This window comes from Tachypleus tridentatus, chromosome 2 (genome assembly GCF_004210375.1).
Source record: "Tachypleus tridentatus isolate NWPU-2018 chromosome 2, ASM421037v1, whole genome shotgun sequence".
NCBI classification, from domain to species: Eukaryota; Metazoa; Arthropoda; class Merostomata; order Xiphosura; family Limulidae; genus Tachypleus; species Tachypleus tridentatus.
Window position 1 is genome coordinate 8,768,523 of NC_134826.1, and position 24,527 is coordinate 8,793,049.

The 24,527-nt window shown below is 35.1% G+C and overlaps 1 protein-coding gene across 1 annotated transcript; it reads right to left on the reverse strand.

Annotated features, from left to right (window-relative positions):
- Positions 1-7,736: 7,736 nt before the first annotated feature.
- LOC143237790 (sulfotransferase 1 family member D1-like) lies at positions 7,737-19,569 on the reverse strand. The gene is made up of 2 exons (XM_076477385.1): positions 19,338-19,569; positions 7,737-8,995 (listed from the first exon to the last, which is right to left on the reverse strand). The coding sequence occupies exons 1-2, from the start codon at positions 19,552-19,554 to the stop codon at positions 8,058-8,060; spliced, it is 1,155 nt and encodes a 384-aa protein (XP_076333500.1). The 5' UTR covers positions 19,555-19,569; the 3' UTR covers positions 7,737-8,057.
- Between the last annotated feature and the right edge of the window lie 4,958 nt (positions 19,570-24,527).

The window sequence follows — 24,527 nt, forward strand, 5'->3', positions numbered from 1 at the left end:
CAGAGAAAACGACAGAACACAATAAACTAGTGTTTAGATTATATTTATTTAATAAAATGACGTATTTATTCTGTTTTTTGACTTACCACCGTGTTGAAATAAAGCTAAGCCTAACGTTCCGCTACACGTATTAAACCTATTTTATATTCGCCACTTTGAAGCTATAATATGAAAAGATATTCAACAGCATTATTAAAAATAATAATAATAAAGTATCAACCCACTACACCTCGAAAAATAAGTTAATTTTATTTAGAATAAAATAAAATTTAATTTCATATATTTCAGAGATACGCAGTATCCTTGGTGATACCACTTCCTTGAAGACATTAATTTCTACGAAAAAATAATTTCTTTCAAACGTTAAATACTATACAAAATAAACATAGGCCTAAGTTTGCTAAAAACTTTAAAGTATTTATATTGCTCTGTATTCTATATCAATAGACTCCCAGTGGTATGTTTGCGGACTTACACACAGTAAAAACCGGGTTTCGATACCCGTGGTGGGCAGAGCACAGATAGCCCATGGTGTAACTTTGTGCTTAATTCAAAACAAACTATACCTATAATGATAGCTAGCAAACGGGGTGAAAATTATACTGTTCGACTGATGTAACCATAACAATTAGGTTAATGACGAACGAACATATCTATAAACAGTAAAAAGAAGACACTTGTAAAATATCATATTACTAGAAAACCTGACAAAAACTAATTTATGCCGAACATCGTCTGCTGTTCCGATTTTTTTTCTACTTTGATTTTATTGGTACTGAATGGAACAAGTATACATTTGATTTATTTCTATTCCCTAATAATCGATTTCCCATTTTAATTTATAACAAAAAATTGAAGAAAATCACGTCCTTTAGAGAAAACAAAAATTCCGACAAGCAGTAGGCTTAGTAAGTGAAGGTTATGTGTATCTCTCACTGAATTTATAGGCTTAGTAAGTGAAGGTGATGTGTCTCTTTCACTGAATTGCAAATAAACCCAACGTTTACGAACAGACGACCGTAACTGTAGAATACTATAAAAAATCAATCAACTGTTATTAAGTGTAGATTCTACAAATACTGAAGGAAGCATAGAGTCATTGAGATAACCGATCTAAGAATGTGGCATAAGAACGTCACTGTCATACTGAGAATAATCTACAGAAATACGATACAGTAGAGGAAATTAATGAATATTAAAAGAACAAATCCATATGTAATCAGACTAATGTTCTGAAGACTATTTAATGTATAAACATGTCATTTTATGTGACACTGACTTGAAAAGTGATATTAGATTTCGATGTCAATCAAGTGAAAATATTTATACTTCCATTTCTTTTCACAAAATACGAAAGAGCAGACCACAATGAGAGAAATTTCATTTTAAGATTTCATATATGTCGAAGTAAGATCCATACAAACCGATGGGGTTGCATCGTCTCCCAAATTTGACCTCAATTCTCTTGTTACACACATAAAACACATGATTCGGAACCCGAAAAGATTCACATCCATGTTGCCTTTTATTGTCTTCGTCATGATGTTGGAATATTTTTTTATCAAGAAAAGAAGAAAAACAGATGATAAATGAGAAAAACAAAAATTAAATAGGTTATGACAAATCACTATGGATGATATCTTAAACTTATGCCCTGAAGTAAGCATTTCAGTTCTCCAGGTGGTCAGAAGGGGGAGTCACAGTATTACAGATAATCGGTCCATTGTTATAAAATGCTAGTTTATGCCACGTAGATTTTGTGCTCAATGTAAAGTTTATATTAAAGTTGGTGATAAAGCCCTTCATTGCTCTGGTGAGTGTCAAAAATGGTATCATTTAAGATGTAAGAACTTAACTGAACACGATTTGGAATATTTAAATGAAATTGGGAAAAGTTATGAATGTGATTTTTGTATGAGAAAAAGAAAGTTAAGCCTAAATAGTGAAACTCCATTAAGAAGGACTGTGTCCATTTCGTTAGAGGGGGAGACAGTTAATCTTGTTGAGAATAGTGAGCTTGATTTAAATATGGGGGAGGCAGATATGAAGTGGCTTAAGACAAAAGTTACTGAAATTTTGTCAAGACTTGATGACTTTCACTTAATTAAAGTAAAGGTCGAAGAATTAGTGACTTCCTTTCAATATTATTCAGAGAAGGTAGAAACTATGAGTGAGGATATCACAACTTTGAGAGCTGAAGTTAAGGAGTGTAAACAGGAAAATAAAACATTAAAGCATGAAAATGAAGAATTGTGGAAGGAGATGGCAAGTTTTCGGAGGAAGATGTGTGAAGCGGAACAATATTCTTATAACTATAATGTTTTGATTGGAGGTATTCCAGAGAAGCCTGATGAGAATTTGCAAGAAGTTGTTGAGAAGATTACAACTACTTTTGGGGTTGACTGTGCTCCTACAGATATTGACACTGTTCATCGTATAGGAAAGAAAACAACTGAAAATAAGAGTCCGAGACAGATTGTTGTTAAGTTTTGTCGTAAGCAAATTAAATTTGATCTGCTTAAACTTAAGAAAACTAAATTTCGCTCTCTTAATACTAATGATATTAAGGTCTGTAATGAATCTTATCCAGTTTATGTTAACGAACATCTCTCCCCATATTATCGTGATATTTTCATGCAAGCAAAACGAAAACAGAAAGATCTTGGCTATAAATTTCTTTGGGTATCGAATGGTAATATTCTTATTAGGAAATCAGAAACTACTCAGCCCATTGTTTTACGTTGCTTGATTGATCTTAATAATTTATAAATACTGCAATGGCTGATGATTTTGATGATATTGTTGGTGTTACACCAACTTTGTCTTCTCTTTCTGATTTACCAAATGTTTTTCTGTTGGTCATTTAAATTTAATACATGTTAATATTCGAAGTCTTACTCAAAATTTTGACCAATTTCTTGTTTTTTTACAATCAAGCGTTGTTAAATTTCATATAATAGCTTTTTCTGAAACTTGGTTTGTTGAGGATGGATTTGTTTCCTTTTGATTCCAGGTTACTCCTTTTATTCTTCATCTTCTGGTCTAAATAAGGCTAGTGGAGTGGCAGTTTTGTTAAATTTGAGATACTGACTATGATAAAAGAAGTGCAGTACATTAAGTCTGATGCTTTAATTTTATTTTGTATGATTCAAAATAAGAAATTTAATCTCTTTGTTGTTTATCGATCTCTAGATTGCCTGTATTGAAATTTATTGATGAGCTTTCATTAGAATTGAATTTATACAAATATGATATTAATATACTTGTTGGTGATTTTAATATAGATGTTTTGGCATTTGATGATGTTTGTTATAAAATGCATATTTTAAGTTTTTGTCTGAGAACAATCTTCGTATTATTATTTCTTCTCCTACACGGATAACCAATGTTACTAATTCTTGTATTGATCATTTTTTAATTAGTGGAAATACTATTAAAATTGTTATTCTTATATTGTTGAGAGTTTTTTGACCGATCATTTTCCAATTGTTTTATGTATAGACATTTTATCGGATCTAGAACATGTCTCAAATGTTCAAAAGATTAAGTTTAATGAATTGAGTTCTTGTTTGAATTTTTCAGATTGGTCCTGTGTTATGAATTGTTCTGATGTTAATGTTGCTTATGATAATTTTGCTGAAGTGTTAACTGATTGTATTCAAAGTTGTACTACTACTGTTTCTGTGTCACGAAAGTTTAGAAAAATTAAGCCATGGATTACCAGTGAATTGGTTTTGTTAATGATTAAAAGAGATAAGTTAAAAAAGAAAGTACATCAATTTCCTGATGATATTTATCTAAAGATTAGATTTAAGTGTTTAAGGAATTATGTTGTTAGCTTGACCCGTAAGACTAAATGGACTTATTATCATAACCTGTTTAAGAATGCTAAAACTATTAAACAGAATTGGAATATTGTTAACTCTATTATTGATGTTAAAAAAAAAAAGAAATTTTGTAATTTTGGTACTACTGATTTATCTGATTTGAATTATTTTTTTGTTAATGTTGCTAAATCTACTTTCTCCGATCCTAAATTTTGTTCTCAGGGCATGCCTCCTGCTCCTTCTTCTTGTTGTTACCTATATCCTGTTACTGTATCTGAAACTATGAATAATATTTTCTCCTTATCAAATTCAGCTTCTAATGGTGTAGATGGTGTTTCGGTTAAGATTTTGAAAGCTAATGCTAATCTTTTTGCACCAATTTTGACTTTTTTAATTAATTTATCTTTTACTCAAGGGAAGTTTCCTAATGCTTTAAAGTTATCATTGGTCATTCCTATTTATAAATCTGGTAATATTTCTGATTTTACGAATTATAGACCTATTTCCTTATTAATACATTTCTCTAAACTATTTGAAAAATCTATGAAGATTAGAATTTTATCATTTCTTGATAGACATTCAGTTTTGTCTCCTTCTCAATTTGGCTTTCGGCCTGGGCTTGGAACGGAGGTTGCTGTTGCTAAACTTGTGGGAAGTATTACAGAAGCTTTGGATTCTGATCTTCATCCAATTGCTGTTTTTCTTGACTTAGCCAAAGCTTTTGATTCTGTTAATCATAAAATATTGTTAAATAAATTATCTTATTATGGTTTTAGAGGCATTGTTTTTGATTGGTTTTTTCTTACTTTCACAATAGAAAGCAATCAGTTTGTATCCATAATAATTATAGTGATTGGCTTACAATTAATGTTGGAGTACCACAAGGTTCTGTTCTGGGCCCTTTATTATTTCTCATTTATATAAATGATATTCTTTACCAACAGTTTTTTGGAGATATCCAAGCCTATGCCGATGATATTGCTGTTGTTTATAGTAAGCCAAATCTAATTAATGAAGCCATTATTTCTAGTGATCTTAATAAAATTAAAATTGGCTTTTCTGTAATGACTTATCCTTAAATATATCTAAATCTTTTCTTCTTCAGTTTAACCTTTATGGTGTCATTCTAGTGATTGTTATACTTACCCTAATTGTAAGTGTCCCAAATTGACTCAAGTTTCCTCTGTTAAATATTTAGGAATTATTTTAGATCGAAAATTAAATTGGCAATTTCATATTAATTCTTTAGTTAATAAATTAAAATATAGTTCTATGCTAATTTTTGAACTTAGTCATTGTGCTCCTTATCATATTTTGTTAAGTGTATATTATGCTCTCTTTCAATCTTTCTTACAATATTGTATTTCAATTTGGGGTGGCACATATAAGACTTTTTAATTCCTATTCACAAGTTGCAAAAAAGTGTTTTCTCTCTTATTTTTACTCATAGGCTTGATACCGATTTCAGTAAATTTAACTCCCCTCTTTCATATGATAAACTTTATTTATATTTTTTAGCTTTATCTACATTGCATGTTTCTTTTAATAGGCCTTTTAAAGTCACTTCATATTTTACACGACTTCAATCTTTTTTTCCAATTAATGTACCCACACCACGTAAAACAGTTACACTTCATCAATATCTTTATTTGGCACCTCGTATTCATAATTTTATTCCTTATAGTATAAGATCTTCTATTAATCGTGTTAATCAAAAGAAATACTTAAAACAATGGATCTTAAATACTGATGATAATATTCTGGGAACTTTATATTGATTTTGTAAGTTTTGATTTTACATTATTATGTGTTTAACCATCACAGGACGAGTTAACTCTTTGTTGATGGTTTTATATTGATATTTGATTTTTTGTGTCTAATTTATTGCTTAATAAATTTATTATTATTATTATTATTCCCCTCCACTACCCCATCCCGTGGGTCAACAAAAATCTAAAGGCTTATAATGCTAAAAACCAAGTTTCGATACCTGTAAGGGGTATAGCACACAAAACCAATTGTGTATCTCTGCATTTAACAACAAACAAAAGGAAATTCGTTCTATTTCTGATTTACCCTCTTCCACCTTTTTGTCTAAGCAGATATTTCCTCACAACTTGATGCAAACAGTGGGATGTATGTGAAATGTTTTGCACTCTGTTCAGTTATACCTGTTTTCTTTTGTGTATAACAATTTAATATTTTACAATTGTCTATTACATATATGTAAATACAAATGAAAATAATCAACTTTTATGTCTGCATCAATAATATATGGGAGAAGTATTAGCACTTTATAACAATAACGAACGAATACAAAAAACCCAAACGGTGGGTGGTCGTGATATTCGGGATGTACCCAAACAGTGGGTGGTCGTGATATTCGGGATGCACCCAAACAGTGGGTGGTCGTGATATCTGGTTCTTGGTCATTGCATTCACACTCTGCCTCCATTTTTTTATTTTTTCAGCTGTATGGTTTTTTCATCTGCGTTATTTGTTTTGTTTCACAAATAAAATATTTTTAATATTTTTGGGAGTTATTACTTCAGACATTTTCCATTTATTTTGTACCGTTGTGTATCCTTTACAAATTGTTTCAGTTTTTCGTTCTTTTATGTCTTTATGTTTCTGTGTTAAACGTCAAGGCAATAAATAAATGTATTTAAGGTTAGTTCACTAACCTTATAGATGTTTCTTTAACCTTCGTGTAAAAACCTATGTAACTGAAAAATATGTTTGATCTTAAAATATATTTTCTTAACACTGATTTCTATGCTAGAAACTGTATTTATCCCTAATCACTTTCGATAAACGGGCACTTCCACCTTGAAAATACACATACGTTTGTTACAATTCTACTTGGCTCTGATTCGCCAATCTTACTATGACGTAATCGTGATGGCTTTAACTCATAAAGACTTCCTAAACTAAATAATAAGTCCAATTTAACATTCAATTTACCAGTTGTGAACGAATTACAACCAAAAATACCGCACCTGTTATATACATGTTCGCTACATGAAGCTGGCTTTGTTATGCTTTTCACTTGCCATTGTCCTGATGAGGGGTGGAATTCTCGCTTTTAGAAAATGCAGCAAATAGTGAATTGTAGGACAGTTTGGATGTGTACTTATCTTTAGTATCTTAAATATTTTAACTTCTGAATAAATCACAGGAATAAATTTGTAGCGTAAATTCTGCACATTCTTTAAATGTTACGTAAATATCGGTCCAAAGCGGTGAATAAAATGGTATCTAGCAACATCATACATATTGTTTTAATTTATCTTAAAAGGAAAATTCGTGCTTTACGTGTTAAACTTTTCTTTTGATTGTTGTATTTCATAACACATATAGACAGTGTTATGTATTAAATGTAACTAAACAATTCAGCGACCTTCTTCCATAGATTGTTCATGTAAGAGGTTACGTACATAGACTTCTGAACGAATCTGATGTGGGCATTTTTATTATCGAGAGGTTAAGCCTATTCCACTTGGGAGCGTTATAATGTGACGACCAATCCCAGTATTTGTTCGTAAAAGAGTAGCCCAAGAGTTCGCAATGAGTGGTTATGACAGGCTTCCTTGTCTCTAGTCTTACACTGCTAAATTAAGGACGGCTAGCGCAGATAGCCCTAGTGTAACTTTGCGCGAAATTTAAAACAAACCATACCAAGCCTATTACAGAATACGAGATACTTTCCAGTCACCTCTACTACAAAACACACCTCGAGCTGATTGGTGGAATAAAAATGACAAACCGATCGACTTATCTATTGAGAGATACTAATATAATGACGCTTTTCAAACCTGAATATCGGTAGCAGGAATTAAAGCCAAACTCAACACGGTGACAGTACCGGTGTTCTAAGTATCGAAACACAAATTAATAAATTCGTACACATTTTTCTATAAGTTTACAAAGAATGTTTATTTTAATATATATTTTCAAGTTTATATATACGGAATGTATACATGTATATAATTTGAATAATTTTATAAAATAATGTATAAAACTTATAAAAATGACATATGATGTTTGAACCAGTTCAAACCAAGTCACAGTATATACTTCTGGATATAGATACATATGAAAAACTTTAAAGTGAGAGAACGTCTAATACACCATGTTAATTATTCCCGTTCTTCAGTTTATAATTATATATAGAAAAGCATTCTTATAATGAATTTTTCATTGATTTAAAAATCAGTTAATAATCTCAAGTCAGAGATCTTTCCACAACTGTGGAATATCAGTTCCCTCTGTTTTCTGCATCATGTGTTTCTTTAGTCTACGATACTGCTCGTCTGAAAAATTCTCTTTCCACTCTCCAACTTGTCCTTTACGAAAAAATTCAACTTTCTGGTCACTATCACCATCGTGACCAATATTGTATTGTAGTTTTTCCTTCATGTTGTTGAAACCGGTGTTTTCTAATATCTTATTTAATATATCTTTATCATCTCTGAGTTTCTCCCAGTAATTGTTTCCCAAGAATTTGGCTACATTCATCACGCTGTTCTCTGGATTCAACTTCATTTCTTCGTAAGTAGTGAAAAAGACATTAGGGTCCTGACGATGTGGCCACCAGGAAAGAAGATGATCAAAAAAGTCTCCATAATGAACTTCCCCTCGAATGAAGCATTCGAAAAAGTCATCGAAAGTTCCATCTTCGAAATGATAACAGTTCTTTATCTTCTTGGTGTGATGGTAAAAAGACACACAGCAATCGAAGGGACTACGAGCCACCAAAATATACTTAGCATCGGGATGATGCGGTGTGAGATGGTAAGGAAGATGAACTTTCAAAAGTCTTGGTGGTTTCATGGTTTCTGCCACTTCTCCTCCTGTGAGTTCCAAGAAAGGAGTGTATTTCATATTCATGTCATCAAAAGAAGGCAGTGGAGCCCCTTCATTGATTATTTCCCATACAATGTACTGCATCCAGGTGGTTCCACATTTGGGATAAGTTACAATAAAAACGTCTTCTGGTCTAGCTTTGTAGGAGATTGCTGATCGTAAGTTTTCAGGAGTAAAGATGGATGTTGGAATAGGTAAACCCTCCACTGTATGTAAAGGAATCTTTCTGTACGTGTTCTTTGAATCGTCTTGGATCTTGAACGTTTTGGTGTTTTTGCCACCCATTTCTTCCTTTACCAAATCTGAAAATGAAATTAAAGATATTTGCATTAATGTTAGATATATGACATTTTTAAACTTCAAAAACATATTTTATCATATTTAATTTTTCTTCCAAACTACCCAAATTTCATCTCAAGAATATCAGTAACCTAATAATCCTGATTAGACTACCAAATCAAAGACCTTTATATTCGTTACAACAATGATCTAAACCAAATTAACTGCCAAAATAGCGGAACATTTGAAAATTGTATTAAATTAATAATTCAAACGACATAAAATAAAAACATTGAAGCAAAGTAAATTAAACACCAATGACTATAGTTCGGAACTTACATCACACAAATATATACGCATAACTTCCGCGTTACCACATACCAAATTAGAAACGGCCGGATTAATATATATTTAACAACCGGATATATTAAATTCAGTGTTAATAATAACGATCGACTAATTAAATTTGAAATTATAATTTCATGTACACCTTTATAACCAGAAAGAAGGTGTAGTGAAACCATCACGGCGAGAAGTGTGTATCAGGCAGCAATGTGTGGGTAAGTTTGTTTGTAGTTAAGCACAAAGATGCACAATGGGCTATCTGTGCTCTGCCCACCAGGGTTATGAAAACCCGGTTTCTGGCGTTGTAATTATGGAAACATACCGCTATCCCACTGAGGATAGATAGTGTACAGAAGGCACCGGGATAAGAAACTCCTAGGTGCACTAATAAGAGTCATGAAAATATATTGGTAGGTTTACATACAGCAGCAGATATTGAATACATTGAGGTTATTGTTCCACATCTGTGATGGAACAAGTTCAGTACTGGACTGTTAATTTGATATTTTGTACAACTTCTAACTGTATCAAACAAAAATAGAGAGAGAACAAAATTCATTAGCTGGAATTCGTTAAACAATGTTTATATCTAAGAACCGAAACAACAAATATGGTTAAACTTAATCCGAGAATTGGGATACTCACAAAATATTTTAACAATTTTCCATCATGTATATCTACCAGGTGCCACTTATTCACGCATGCTCAGTCGCACCTAAGGCTAAAATAGGCTGTCGGTGCAGTTTTATACGTGAGTAGAAATGTCTGCAAATTAAACGTGTACCGTATACAGTACACGTGAAGAAGGGAATAAGACAACTAACTTTTTGAGACGTACATCTACAAATTCAGTAAATACTATTGACTAACCACTTAGTGACGCACGCAGGTAATTCATATTCAATGTTGGAGGACAACACGCTCGTATTTAGACCATTGTCTGATATCGTGAAAAGGAAAACTTTATTCGCAGATCAACCTTTCTCAAACGGCCTCTTACATCATGTGAACTGTAATACACTCCGGCTTGCCCTACTTCTGAGCCAGTGTTTGGAAACCACAAGTTCGTCACCGCCATATTGCCAGTCTTTGGTGTGGAAAGGGTTGTCAAGTGACGTTGTCCTAAGCAGTGGAGTGCGTTGTAACACTATGCTAGGCCTAACCTTCGTTATATATGCTATATGCGAGATTCCTTTAAAATCTCCGCGTATACTTAATATGTTGGGTACATCTTATTCTAAGATTGTAAAAGGAAAAAAAAAAAGAAGTAGGCCTTTTCTTCATCACGATTCATCTATTATAAATATCACAACGGATTGGACCTACAGTAAACTTATATCAACCTAATTACACATAATTCACATCTTCCTGTCATATTGGGTCTGCTTCTACATTTTCATGTAAACTTGTATTAAATAAATATGCAAACGATTATTTTCTGTCAAATTAAGAAGGTCATAAGTATACGTACAGTTGGTAAACAGGTATCCGTCTACCATGCAACGATGACTAAACCTTTGTATAACCCAGATTCTTCAGTTTTTATAATTATTAAATTTCTTATACGCCACAAAGATTTTTTTTTTAATTTTCCAAACTGGAAACTTTTCATCCATAACGCACAAGACATGTATTTAAGTCAAACTTTTAAACCATTGCATAATACCACCTGATGTCTTTCTATAAGTCAATTAATGAGGCCCATTATTTCAACCATTGTATTAACAGAAAGTTTATATAAATATATATAACAATCCAGGCCTTTTGACGTCATCAAAGTTAAGACAACAACCGTATTGCACACATTTCTCATAAAGCATTTAATGTTTAATAAATATAGAAAATATACTTCATAATATCATACAGAATATAAAGCTGATATTATGACAAATTAATGAGTTTGAGTAATTTAATATTCCTTCATAATATACTTCTGTAACATAAACTAATATCCTGTAGAATATTGTACCAGTTTTTGTCATTTGGTTTTTTATTATTGAATTAATAATAAAACATTTCACAGTCCACTTAATGGAAAGTAAAGCGTTTTATTTCTTCAACTGAAATGTTTACAAGTGACAACTTTTCACGACTTACTTACAACTAAGGTTTGATTTGATTGTTTGAGAGAAAAGCCATATTGGGCTATATACTGTGTTTACCGCGATTAATCGAACCCCCGATTTTAGCTTTGTAAGTTCGTAAATTTACTACTGGCCCAGCAGGTGAACCATAACTAAGCAATAGTAATAACTTGCAAATACATCTCAACAGTTACTTGTTTGATAAGTTTATTTTCCTATAAACAAAGAAAATTCAAAACTAATGCAGTATCTAACCGTTTGAATCACTAACTGAGTAATTCACAACAGTGTTTTATTCGGTACATATTTCTTCTCAAGACTGAAATGTCACGTGACCATTGCGTCATGTCTAGACGCTCAAGAAATTTCTAGTTATTAAACAATACAAAATCTCTAAATTAAAATATTAAAAACAAGTTTCAACGAGAACTGATTTCTTCTAGTTCCTAATGAAGCGAATGTCCCTAATTTTTTCTACAAATCACGCTTCGTACACGGTTTACATGTGTAATGTCCTATTTTTTGTATCTTTGTAGAAGTGGCTGAGTGATTTTACAACACACAGTTTCTTTGTAGATAAAATCGGCTTGACTTACATGCTCTTACACTATGGTAGCTCTGACGTCATTGTGGTCAGCATTCATAATTAAAGCATAAAATCATTTTATCTCTATATGATTAGTATTTGAATACCAAAGTTAATACATGGTATACTCTTAAAAGAGTCAATTAACGAATGACCAAACCTTTAAAGGATCAAGAAATTATGAAAGGTGATAAACCTCTTATTTATAAGTAGATCGTGATTTACATCCGAACTGACTGTCATTCGTCTGTCTGAACGTATTTATAAGTCGATAGTGGTTCACATCCCAACTTACTGTCATTCGTCTGTCTGATCGTATTTATAAGTAGATCGTCATTCACATCCCAACTTACTGTCATTCGCCTGTCTGATCGTATTTATAAGTAGATCGTCATTCACATCCCAACTTACTGTCATTCGCCTGTCTGATCGTATTTATAAGTAGATCGTGATTCACATCCCAACTTACTGTCATTCGTCTGTCTGAACGTATTTATAAGTAGATCGTGATTCACATCCCAACTTACTGTCATTCGCCTGTCTGATCGTATTTATAAGTAGATCGTGATTCACATCCCAACTTACTGTCATTCGTCTGTCTGATCGTATTTATAAGTTGATCGTCATTCACATCCCAACTTACTATCATTCGTCTGTCTGAACGTATTTACAAGTAGATCGTGATTCACATCCCAACTTACTGTCATTCGTCTGTCTGATCGTATTTATAAGTTGATCGTGATTCACATCCCAACTTACTGTCATTCGTCTGTCTGAACATATTTACAAGTAGATCGTCATTCATATCCCAACTTACTGTCATTCGTCTGTCTGATCGTATTTATAAGTTGATCGTCATTCACATCCCAACTTACTGTCATTCGTCTGTCTGAACGTATTTACAAGTAGATCGTCATTCACATCCCAACTTACTGTCATTCGTCTGTTTATAAGTTGATCGTCATTCACATCCCAACTTACTATCATTCGTCTGTCTGAACGTATTTACAAGTAGATCGTCATTCACATCCCAACTTACTGTCATTCGTCTGTCTGATCGTATTTATAAGTTGATCGTCATTCACATCCCAACTTACTGTCATTCGCCTGTCTGATCGTATTTATAAGTAGATCGTCATTCACATCCCAACTTACTGTCATTCGCCTGTCTGATCGTATTTACAAGTAGATCGTCATTCACATCCCAACTTACTGTCATTCGTCTGTTTATAAGTTGATCGTCATTCACATCCCAACTTACTATCATTCGTCTGTCTGAACGTATTTACAAGTAGATCGTCATTCACATCCCAACTTACTGTCATTCGTCTGTCTGATCGTATTTACAAGTAGATTGTCATTCACATCCCAACTTACTGTCATTCGTCTGTTTATAAGTTGATCGTCATTCACATCCCAACTTACTATCATTCGTCTGTCTGAACGTATTTACAAGTAGATCGTCATTCACATCCCAACTTACTATCATTCGTCTGTCTGAACGTATTTACAAGTAGATCGTCATTCACATCCCAACTTACTGTCATTCGTCTGTTTATAAGTTGATCGTCATTTACATCCCAACTTACTGTCATTCGTCTGTCTGAACGTATTTACAAGTAGATCGTCATTCACATCCCAACTTACTATCATTCGTCTGTCTGATCGTATTTATAAGTTGATCGTGATTCACATCCCAACTTACTGTCATTCGTCTGTCTGAACATATTTACAAGTAGATCGTGATTTACATCCCAACTTACTGTCATTCGTCTGTCTGATCGTATTTATAAGTTGATCGTGATTCACATCCCAACTTACTGTCATTCGTCTGTCTGAACATATTTACCAGTAGATCGTGATTCACATCCCAACTTACTGTCATTCGTTTGTCTGATCGTATTTATAAGTTGATCGTCATTCACATCCCAACTTACTGTCATTCGTCTGTCTGAACATATTTACAAGTAGATCGTGATTCACATCCCAACTTACTGTCATTCGTTTGTCTGATCGTATTTATAAGTTGATCGTCATTCACATCCCAACTTACTGTCATTCGTCTGTCTGAACGTATTTACAAGTAGATCGTCATTCATATCCCAACTTACTGTCATTCGTCTGTCTGATCGTATTTATAAGTTGATCGTCATTCATATCCCAACTTACTATCATTCGTCTGTCTGATCGTATTTATAAGTTGATCGTGATTCACATCCCAACTTACTATCATTCGTTTGTCTGATCGTATTTATAAGTTGATCGTGATTCACATCCCAACTTACTGTCATTCGTCTGTCTGATCGTATTTATAAGTTGATCGTCATTCATATCCCAACTTACTATCATTCGTCTGTCTGATCGTATTTATAAGTTGATCGTCATTCACATCCCAACTTACTGTCATTCGTCTGTCTGAACATATTTACAAGTAGATCGTGATTCACATCCCAACTTACTGTCATTCGTCTGTCTGAACGTATTTACAAGTAGATCGTGATTCACATCCCAACTTACTGTCATTTGTCTGTTTATAAGTTGATCGTCATTCACATCCCAACTTACTATCATTCGTCTGTCTGATCGTATTTATAAGTTGATCGTGATTCACATCCCAACTTACTGTCATTCGTCTGTCTGAACATATTTACAAGTAGATCGTGATTTACATCCCAACTTACTGTCATTCGTCTGTCTGATCGTATTTATAAGTTGATCGTGATTCACATCCCAACTTACTGTCATTCGTCTGTCTGAACATATTTACAAGTAGATCGTGATTCACATCCCAACTTACTGTCATTCGTTTGTCTGATCGTATTTATAAGTTGATCGTCATTCACATCCCAACTTACTGTCATTCGTCTGTCTGAACATATTTACAAGTAGATCGTGATTCACATCCCAACTTACTGTCATTTGTCTGTCTGAACGTATTTACAAGTAGATCGTCATTCATATCCCAACTTACTGTCATTCGTCTGTCTGATCGTATTTATAAGTTGATCGTCATTCATATCCCAACTTACTATCATTCGTCTGTCTGATCGTATTTATAAGTTGATCGTGATTCACATCCCAACTTACTGTCATTCGTCTGTCTGATCGTATTTATAAGTTGATCGTCATTCACATCCCAACTTACTGTCATTCGTCTGTCTGAACGTATTTATAAGTAGATCGTGATTCACATCCCAACTTACTGTCATTCGTCTGTCTGAACGTATTTACAAGTAGATCGTCATTCATATTCCAACTTACTGTCATTCGTCTGTCTGATCGTATTTATAAGTTGATCGTCATTCACATCCCAACTTACTGTCATTCGTCTGTCTGAACGTATTTATAAGTAGATCGTGATTCACATCCCAACTTACTGTCATTCGTCTGTCTGAACATATTTACAAGTAGATCGTCATTCATATTCCAACTTACTGTCATTCGTCTGTCTGATCGTATTTATAAGTTGATCGTCATTCACATCCCAACTTACTGTCATTCGCCTGTCTGATCGTATTTATAAGTAGATCGTCATTCACATCCCAACTTACTGTCATTCGCCTGTCTGATCGTATTTACAAGTAGATCGTCATTCACATCCCAACTTACTGTCATTCGTCTGTTTATAAGTTGATCGTCATTCACATCCCAACTTACTATCATTCGTCTGTCTGAACGTATTTACAAGTAGATCGTGATTCACATCCCAACTTACTGTCATTCGTCTGTCTGATCGTATTTATAAGTTGATCGTGATTCACATCCCAACTTACTGTCATTCGTCTGTCTGAACATATTTACAAGTAGATCGTGATTCACATCCCAACTTACTGTCATTCGTTTGTCTGATCGTATTTATAAGTTGATCGTCATTCACATTCCAACTTACTGTCATTCGTCTGTCTGAACGTATTTATAAGTTGATCGTGATTCACATCCCAACTTACTGTCATTCGTCTGTCTGAACATATTTACAAGTAGATCGTGATTCACATCCCAACTTACTGTCATTCGTTTGTCTGATCGTATTTATAAGTTGATCGTCATTCACATCCCAACTTACTGTCATTCGTCTGTCTGAACGTATTTATAAGTAGATCGTGATTCACATCCCATCTTACTGTCATTCGTCTGTCTGATCGTATTTATAAGTTGATCGTGATTCACATCCCAACTTACTGTCATTCGTCTGTCTGAACATATTTACAAGTAGATCGTGATTCACATCCCAACTTACTGTCATTCGTCTGTCTGAACGTATTTATAAGTAGATCGTGATTCACATCTTAACTTACTGTCATTCGTCTGTCTGAACATATTTACAAGTAGATCGTGATTCACATCCCAACTTACTGTCATTCGTCTGTCTGATCGTATTTATAAGTTGATCGTGATTCACATCCCAACTTACTGTCATTCGTCTGTCTGAACGTATTTATAAGTAGATCGTTATTCATATTGTATATGTTAAACTACCTATACAAGTGAAACGTTTCAGAGAATATTTTGTTTTTCACCGTTCGGCTCAAGTGACTTTTAAGGATAAAAGAAGTGAAGTGGTATTTTTATGCCCCTCTGATTTTGAATATAAAATTATTTTTATCGGTAATTTTATTAGATGGAATTGTTAACAATCTTAAGAAACAGCAGTACTGAATTTTTGAGGTGTTTATGCTATTATGTTAAACAGCTGTTTTGAACAATTATAGAGTTCTGTGGAAAGGTATTAATTGTTTGTTTTTGAATTTCGCACAAAACTACTCGAGGGCTATCTGTGCTAGCCTAATTTAGCAGTGTAAGACTAGAAGGAAGGCAGCTAGCTATTCATCACCACTCACAGCCAACTTATGGGCTACTCTTTTACCAACGAATAGTAGGAGTGACCGTCACATTATAATGCCCCCACGACTGAAATGGCAAGTATGTTTAGTGTGACGGGGATTCGAACCCGCGACCCTCGGATTACGAGTCAAGCTCCCTAACCACCTGGCCTTGCAGGGCCGCCACAAACACAGTAGCACAAACAGATATTTTTTTTCTTATCCGCTAAGTGTTTGTTATTTTGGAATTTAGCGCAAAACTACCCGAGGACTGAATGCGCTAACAATCCCTAACTTTGCAGTGGTAGATTAAAGGGAAGGCAACTAGTCGGCACCCATCACTAAGTGGCTCAACGACAAGTGTGAAAGTTCATAACACTGAAACTGGATTTCTGTTATACAGATAACTCACTGTATAATTTTGTGCCTAAATACAAAAAAAAAAAAAAAAATCCCGTTACTGTAATACTACTAATAGAATAACATTGGATTCTAAATGTTGGAAGGCCCCGGCATGATCAAGTGGGTTAAGGCATTTGACTCGTAATCTGGTGGTCGCTGGTTCGAATCCCCCATCGTACTAAACATTCTCGCCTTTTCACCCGTGGGGGCGTTATAATGTTACTGTCAGTCCCTCTATTCGTTGGTAAAAGAGTAGCCCAAGAGTTGGCGGTGGGTGGTGATGACTAGCTGCCTTCCCTCTTATCTTACACTGCTAAATTAGGGACGGCTAGCGTAGATAACCCTTGTGTAGCTTTGCGCGAAATTCAAAACAAACTCAACCAATCGAAATTCACTGGACTCGTTTTTCATCTTTGAAGCATATCACGGTATTGAGTCCTTTGTTAATTAGATGTATCACGTCTGTGTTTAATTGTTGGTCGGATCTGTTAATTATGAGGTTAGTCAACGGTTTGTCGTGTTGGTGTATTTTCTGTTGTAAAGAAACTAAGAAACTTAAACCAAAGAATTATAAATAGAAGAAATGACATTTAACAATGTAGAAAGGAACAACTATCCCCTAACTTTGTAAAGGTAAAATTATCAAAAAATTTTAATAAATACACAAACATTATCCAAAATTTAGAGAAAAACTACTTAAAGCCATGTTAAACACAAAATACAAAGAACTACATGACTTACAAAAATAAAAAATGAACCTAGACCATCAACTGGCATGCTGCATTAAACCAGAGATTTACGGACTTATACAACGAAACATAAACCAAATCAATACTAAGAACGACAGAGACAAAAAGATCTGCCACAACAAAAAACTAGAAAAACTAAGATGCAAACAACAGAAAAGACACCAAAACGACAAACCGTTGACTAACCTCATAATTAACAGATCCGACCGACAATTAAACACAGACGAGATACATCTACTTAACAAAGGACTCAACTTCGCAATAGCACCTAGGTACATTCCAACCTTAGAAATCAAAACATGTTTAGAAGATGTAGCCAGGAGACTTGTGATACATCACGGTATTGTTGTGATGGGTTCTAAAGAAAAGCCTAACTTCACAAATAGCAATTACCAATTTACTAATTTTCTCATTTCTTAGCTTTATCTATTCCTTCGTCGAAACACAAACTCGATATTCAAGAAATTCAATTAATAGGACTAAAACTCGCTAACTCAGTATTGAATCACAACGGTTAAATATTCCCTCTTCAGTATCTAAACACAACACCAAGCAGTGTGTGAGGCGATCACAGCACTGTGCTATTGAGCTGTTTGAATCTGCAGATGCCTACAGTTGAGTGGACAATTGAGCTAAAGGGATTAATAGTCTCGGACACCAGTACTGAGTATGCTGGATGCCATGTGCGGTCAGTTAAAATTGGTTAATGGTAATCTCACTGTTTCGGAATTACCACAGAAATCATTGTAATGTCCAGCAGAGAAGCTTTATCAATCTGACAAAAATAGAATATGGAATCCATTTACGTGCAACAGGGCAAGGTTAGTGATTACCAAATTACAGAGGGAGAACAGAGTCATAAGAGTAGCAACAGAAACGGCCTAACCCGGCCAAACCCTACGTTTATGTTTTGATCTGAGAAGCCAAATAAAGTACAGGACAAAGGATTCAAGCCAGTCAAGTACTTCTAAGAGAAAACACAACCAAAGGGCACACAACAGAGGCTTAAACTGAATAAGTCATGGGTCAGAGAGGCCATGAATGATGAAGAGGAGCTTTGTCCATGAGAAAATACTAACAGTGGTGAGTGGATCTGGCCAGATGGCATTAAATTTAAACACAGTGAAGACTGACAGCAAAATGTGTGGGGAACAGTAAGAACTGATCAACAAAGACAAGGTAATGGAATGGATAACATCATACAGAGTTTGACATTGGTTATAGCAACGTATAGTTTAGACTGCATAGAAAGTCCTTTGAACATTATGAGAGGATCATACTCGTGATATACTTAAGTAACTTAATCACAAAATTGAAGACACTTTTGGCTAGAAAAACATGAGTAAAATCCTTTGAGGGGCTTGAAGACACATAATTACCTATAATGCAAGTCACATCAGGAGATCGTTCAATGAGAAAACTGACAACCTGTTTGGTAGGGCACAGCTCCAGGACGATCTCGTAAGACTTGTATTGGATGTCATCAATGAAACATCGTGCAAACTGGAAAGAAATGGAAGCGAGATGACATTGGTCAACTGAAAGACTAAAGGAAAGAGATTGAATTCTTGTGTTTGTTCTAACATAAGACCACATAAGGAGTTTTTTTTTGCGTTTTATCCACCTTGAGAAATCAAATCTTGGATTTTAAAATTTCGTAAACTTTTCACTCGCCTACCAGGGACGGAAGTATAACAGTGGAGAAAGTGTGAAAGTATTTGGAAATGGCAGACGCTACATTTCACATTATCACAATAAGAACCTTAAGGATATGATAGGAAAGTGCTGACACTAATGTCATAATCCCGCAGTGTGAAATAAAGAGTGTCAGAAGAGTCTGAAACCACACATTATTTGTAGTTTTTCTTCATTTCAGAACTTGTTTGAATGTCACCTTTTCAGGACATCGGATTCACAGACGTTGAGGCAATGGGCCTCAAGATCTCGGGACTTGACTTCCACGAGTTTCTTTTCTCTGGGAATTGCTCAAGGTACGTGGGTACAAAAAGACCAGCGACGTCAAACACGTGAAAACGAACCTGTGACGAGTGTGAGACGACTGATGATGATACAGATATGTTTTGTAGTGTTAGAAGAGAATGGAAGTATCGTCACCCAGATTGTGTCGAATTAGAAGCATTGGTGTTCGCAAGAGGTCGCTTGTTCTCCTGGAAAATGAGAAACATGATTCTTTCTTTATTTCATCAGCATATGTATATGTATTTAAAAGTTTCTATTCACTCCACAACTTTACATTACTTAATACACTTAATTTTCAGTTCTAATAAAACCCACCAGGTTTGTCACTGTTTTACTTAAAATCTCTAGATATCTATCCTATACCTAATTATTGTGACACATCGCTACCACGGACACGCCTTCGATATGTGACATAATAATTATCTCTAAGGTCACTAAAGAAACGGACGCTGCCTTGTTGACATTACCGACATAGTGTGCCACCTACCGGCAATACTGACAGAGAGTTATCAGCGAGACTGGTAAAGTCTTACAGGCACCATACACAGAGAAGCATAACATCGTAATTACTGGTATGACAACGTGAGTCACGGGTGAAATTATTCTCTAGGGTTAGGAATCTGAAGGGAGAAATCAAATTATACTATCACCTTACTGCGAACTGTAGTTTCTGTCTTCCATTTGAAAACACCCCCCGCTAGTACAGCGGTAAGTCTAAGGATTTACAACGCTAAAATGAGGGGTTCGATTCCCCTCGGTGGGCTCAGCAGACAGGCCGATATGGCTTTGCTATAAAACACACACACAAACATCTATTTGAAAAGCTGTGCATGCAGGCAAAAACTCAACATTCATTTTTGAAATGACGATGAAACAAACATGAATAATGTTGATATCAACTTTTGTTTTAACAGGATATTCAACACCGGGTTATTAGTAATTAATTACACTGTTACTTTTACAGGATATTCAACACCGGGTTATTAGTAATTAATTACACAGTTATTTTAACAGGATATTTTACTGGGGACAGGTAGTTTTACTTGTACACATACATAGTTACAGAATATCTTAAACCAAAGTCTTAAACACTAAACCCATCAAATCTGACTCTGGAAACTTGCATATTTTCTTGAGTTTGATGACAAAATTTTGAAGGACGATCCCTCGTGTGTTGATTTTGTCTTAAAACCCACCCGTGGAAAGTTTCTGCGTACGTCTGTGATTACAAGGAATGCAGGTGGAACACATTCTCTAAATGTGTTGAAGTGTTTGTGGTTCCAGACTTTTCGGAGACTGTGTGGTGAAAGTTGCATTAAAACAATCTTATTGGTTTCCTGGTGGTGACGTAACACACGATATATAATGATTAGAAATATGTACATAGGTTTCCTGGTGGTGACGTAACACACGATATATAATGATCAGAAATATGTACATTGGTTTCCTGGTGGTGACGTAACACACGATATATAATGATCAGAAATATTTACATAGGTTTCCTGGTGGTGACGTAACACACGATATATAATGATTAGAAATATGTACATTGGTTTCCTGGTGGTGACGTAACACACGATATATAATGATTAGAAATATGTACATAGGTTTCCTGGTGGTGACGTAACACACGATATATAATGATTAGAAATATGTACATAGGTTTCCTGGTGGTGACGTAACACACGATATATAATGATTAGAAATATGTACATAGGTTTCCTGGTGGTGACGTAACACACGATATATAATGATTAGAAATATGTACATAGGTTTCCTGGTGGTGACGTAACACACGATATATAATGATTAGAAATATGTACATAGTTTTCCTGGTGGTGACGTAACACACGATATATAATGATTAGAAATATGTACATAGGTTTCCTGGTGGTGACGTAACACACGATATATAATGATTAGAAATATGTACATTGGTTTCCTGGTGGTGACGTAACACACGATATATAATGATTAGAAATATGTACATAGGTTTCCTGGTGGTGACGTAACACACGATATATAATGATTAGAAATATGTACATAGGTTTCCTGGTGGTGACGTAACACACGATATATAATGATTAGAAATATGTACATTGGTTTCCTGGTGGTGACGTAACACACGATATATAATGATTAGAAATATGTACATAGGGTTCCTGGTGGTGACGTAACACACGATATATAATGATTAGTAAGTTTGTGGAAAAAAAATGTGATAGTTTCCAGAAAACTGTGGTCATTGTTTTAGAATTATAGATGGCGCAACGCTGCATGGCTATTCACTGACAAACATGTTGCAAGGAGTTTCTTCTTTCGGGTGAGGCGAGTCTGTGTTTCGGCAAGGTTTAAACACCCTGGTGTGCAAGTAATAAACCAAAAATCTTTTCTAGTTTCGTAAACTTTAAAGAAAATTCTAGAAGTTAAGATGCGCGGACATTACATAGCGGTAAAAAAACAAACAAATCGTCTAGCCAAAAACAAAACAACTGCAGGTTATGTTTAGTTAAGTTTCAGAATCGTGACACTGCTAATTTGCATAGTTTCTAGACATTAGGTCAGGATACAGTGTGTTCTGGTTTTTCTGTATGGAGTTGATGGCCCGAGTTCGTTGTAACACTGGCTTAATTATTTATGTTACACACATACACGTACAATCTGAGACCATGTAGTAAACAAGAAGATATACATGCTAACGTTTCTGTTGTCTGTTTATGTATCTAACTATTGGCTTACACATTAAATTTCAATGTATGACGAAACTGGATCACAACTGTAATAACAACTTGTCTAGCACTCTGGTTCTTCACCGATTGTTCGTTTAAAGTTAAGCACAAAGCTACATAATGGGCTATCTGTGCTCTGCCCACCACGGGTATCAAAACCAGGTCCTTCACTGAATCACAATTCTAACAACAGTTTCTCTAGTAATAATGTTCTTCACCTATATTTATATTATTCTGAAGGAAAAATTATTTATTAACTCACATTATTGGAACTTTTACCAGACACCGGTATTGTTTTCACTTAGTATCGACCACATCCATACTAGGCCCAGCATGGCCAAGCATGTTAAGGCGTGTGACTCGTAATCTGAGGGTCGCGGGTTCGCATCCCAGTCGTGCCAAATATGCTCGCTCTTTCAGCCGTGGGGCCGTTATAATGTGACGGTCAATCCCACTATTCGTTGGTAAAAGAGTAGCTCAAGAATTGGTGGTGGGTGGTGATGACTAGCTGCCTTCCCTCTAGTCTTACACTGCTAAATTAGGGACGGCTAGCACAGATAGCCCTCGAGTAGCTTTGTGCGAAATTCAAAATAAACAAACATCCACACTACATATGGCCAGCTAGTCTCGACCACATCCACATGGTCAGCTAGTCTCGACCACATCCACATGGTCAGCTAGTCTCGACCACATTCACACTACACATGGCCAGCTAGTCTTGACGACATCCACACTACACATGGTCAGCTAGTCTCGACCACATCCACACTACACATGGCCAGCTAGTCTTGACGACATCCACACTACACATGGTCAGCTAGTCTCGACCACATCCACACTACACATGGTCAGCTAGTCTCGACCACATCCATACTACAGAGGGCCAGCAGGTGTTTACCACATGAACATCATACAGGGCCAGATGGTGTTGGCCACGTGAACACTACACAGCTGGTCTTAACCACATCCATATTACATAAGGCCAGCTAGTCTTGACCACACTACACATGGCCATGTGTACATGTTCTGTTATGCCCTAGAGTCAACAGCATGATGATGTTTGTGCGTATGGATTGTACGTTACAATTTAGGGTATATGCTAACATTTGTCATGTTGTTATTAGTGCCAACTATATAATGGACTATCAGCATTCTTTCAACCGTGAGGAATCGAACCTATACTGGCTTTAGTATTACGAGTGCGTACAATTACACACTAACACTTTTCATGGCTACGCTGATAATACACCCACATTTTCCGGTGGTTATATGCTGTGAAGCGTCCCTTTGGTAAGGGTTTATATATTTACGTCTGTTAAGCCACGATACAGTTTACAACATGAAACAAATAAGCTATACATTCGCTTGTAAGATAAATGTTTATCTGATCATCGATGAAGTAAACAACAGAGAAGTCCGAATTTTATCCTTGATAAACGTTGAATACTGGACAGCCTAACCTGTCATGTCCAGATGGTTAGGGCGCTCGAATCCTAAGGTTCTCGGGTTTGAATCCCCATTACATTCAACATGCTCGTCCTTTCAACCGTGCGGCCGTTATTATGTGTCAATTAATTCTACTATTCGTTTTCGTATCTAAAAGAGTAGCCCAAGCGGTTGGTGGTGATGACTAGCTGCCTTCCCTCTAGTTTTACACTGCTAAATTACGGACGGCTAGCGCAGAGAGCCTTCGCGTAGCTTTGCACGAAATTCCAATAAACAAACAAAACAATACAATTAAACTTGTGTTTGCGAGTATATTAAGATGAGTGAGTTATTACATGTTAAATAAAAAATGTCGCGTTTTTGTTGTCTTAATTACAATCGTCCGAATATGACGTCAGAAACAAACTGTTTTTT

Excerpts from the sequence above, each read along its gene's own strand:
- LOC143237790 (XM_076477385.1), bottom strand. The coding sequence starts at position 19,554 with ATGTGGTCTTATGTTAGAACAAACACAAGAATTCAATCTCTTTCCTTT. Across the intron at positions 8,996-19,337 it reads TGATGTGACTTGCATTATAG|ATTTGGTAAAGGAAGAAATG; the intron begins GTAATTATGTGT and ends TTTCATTTTCAG.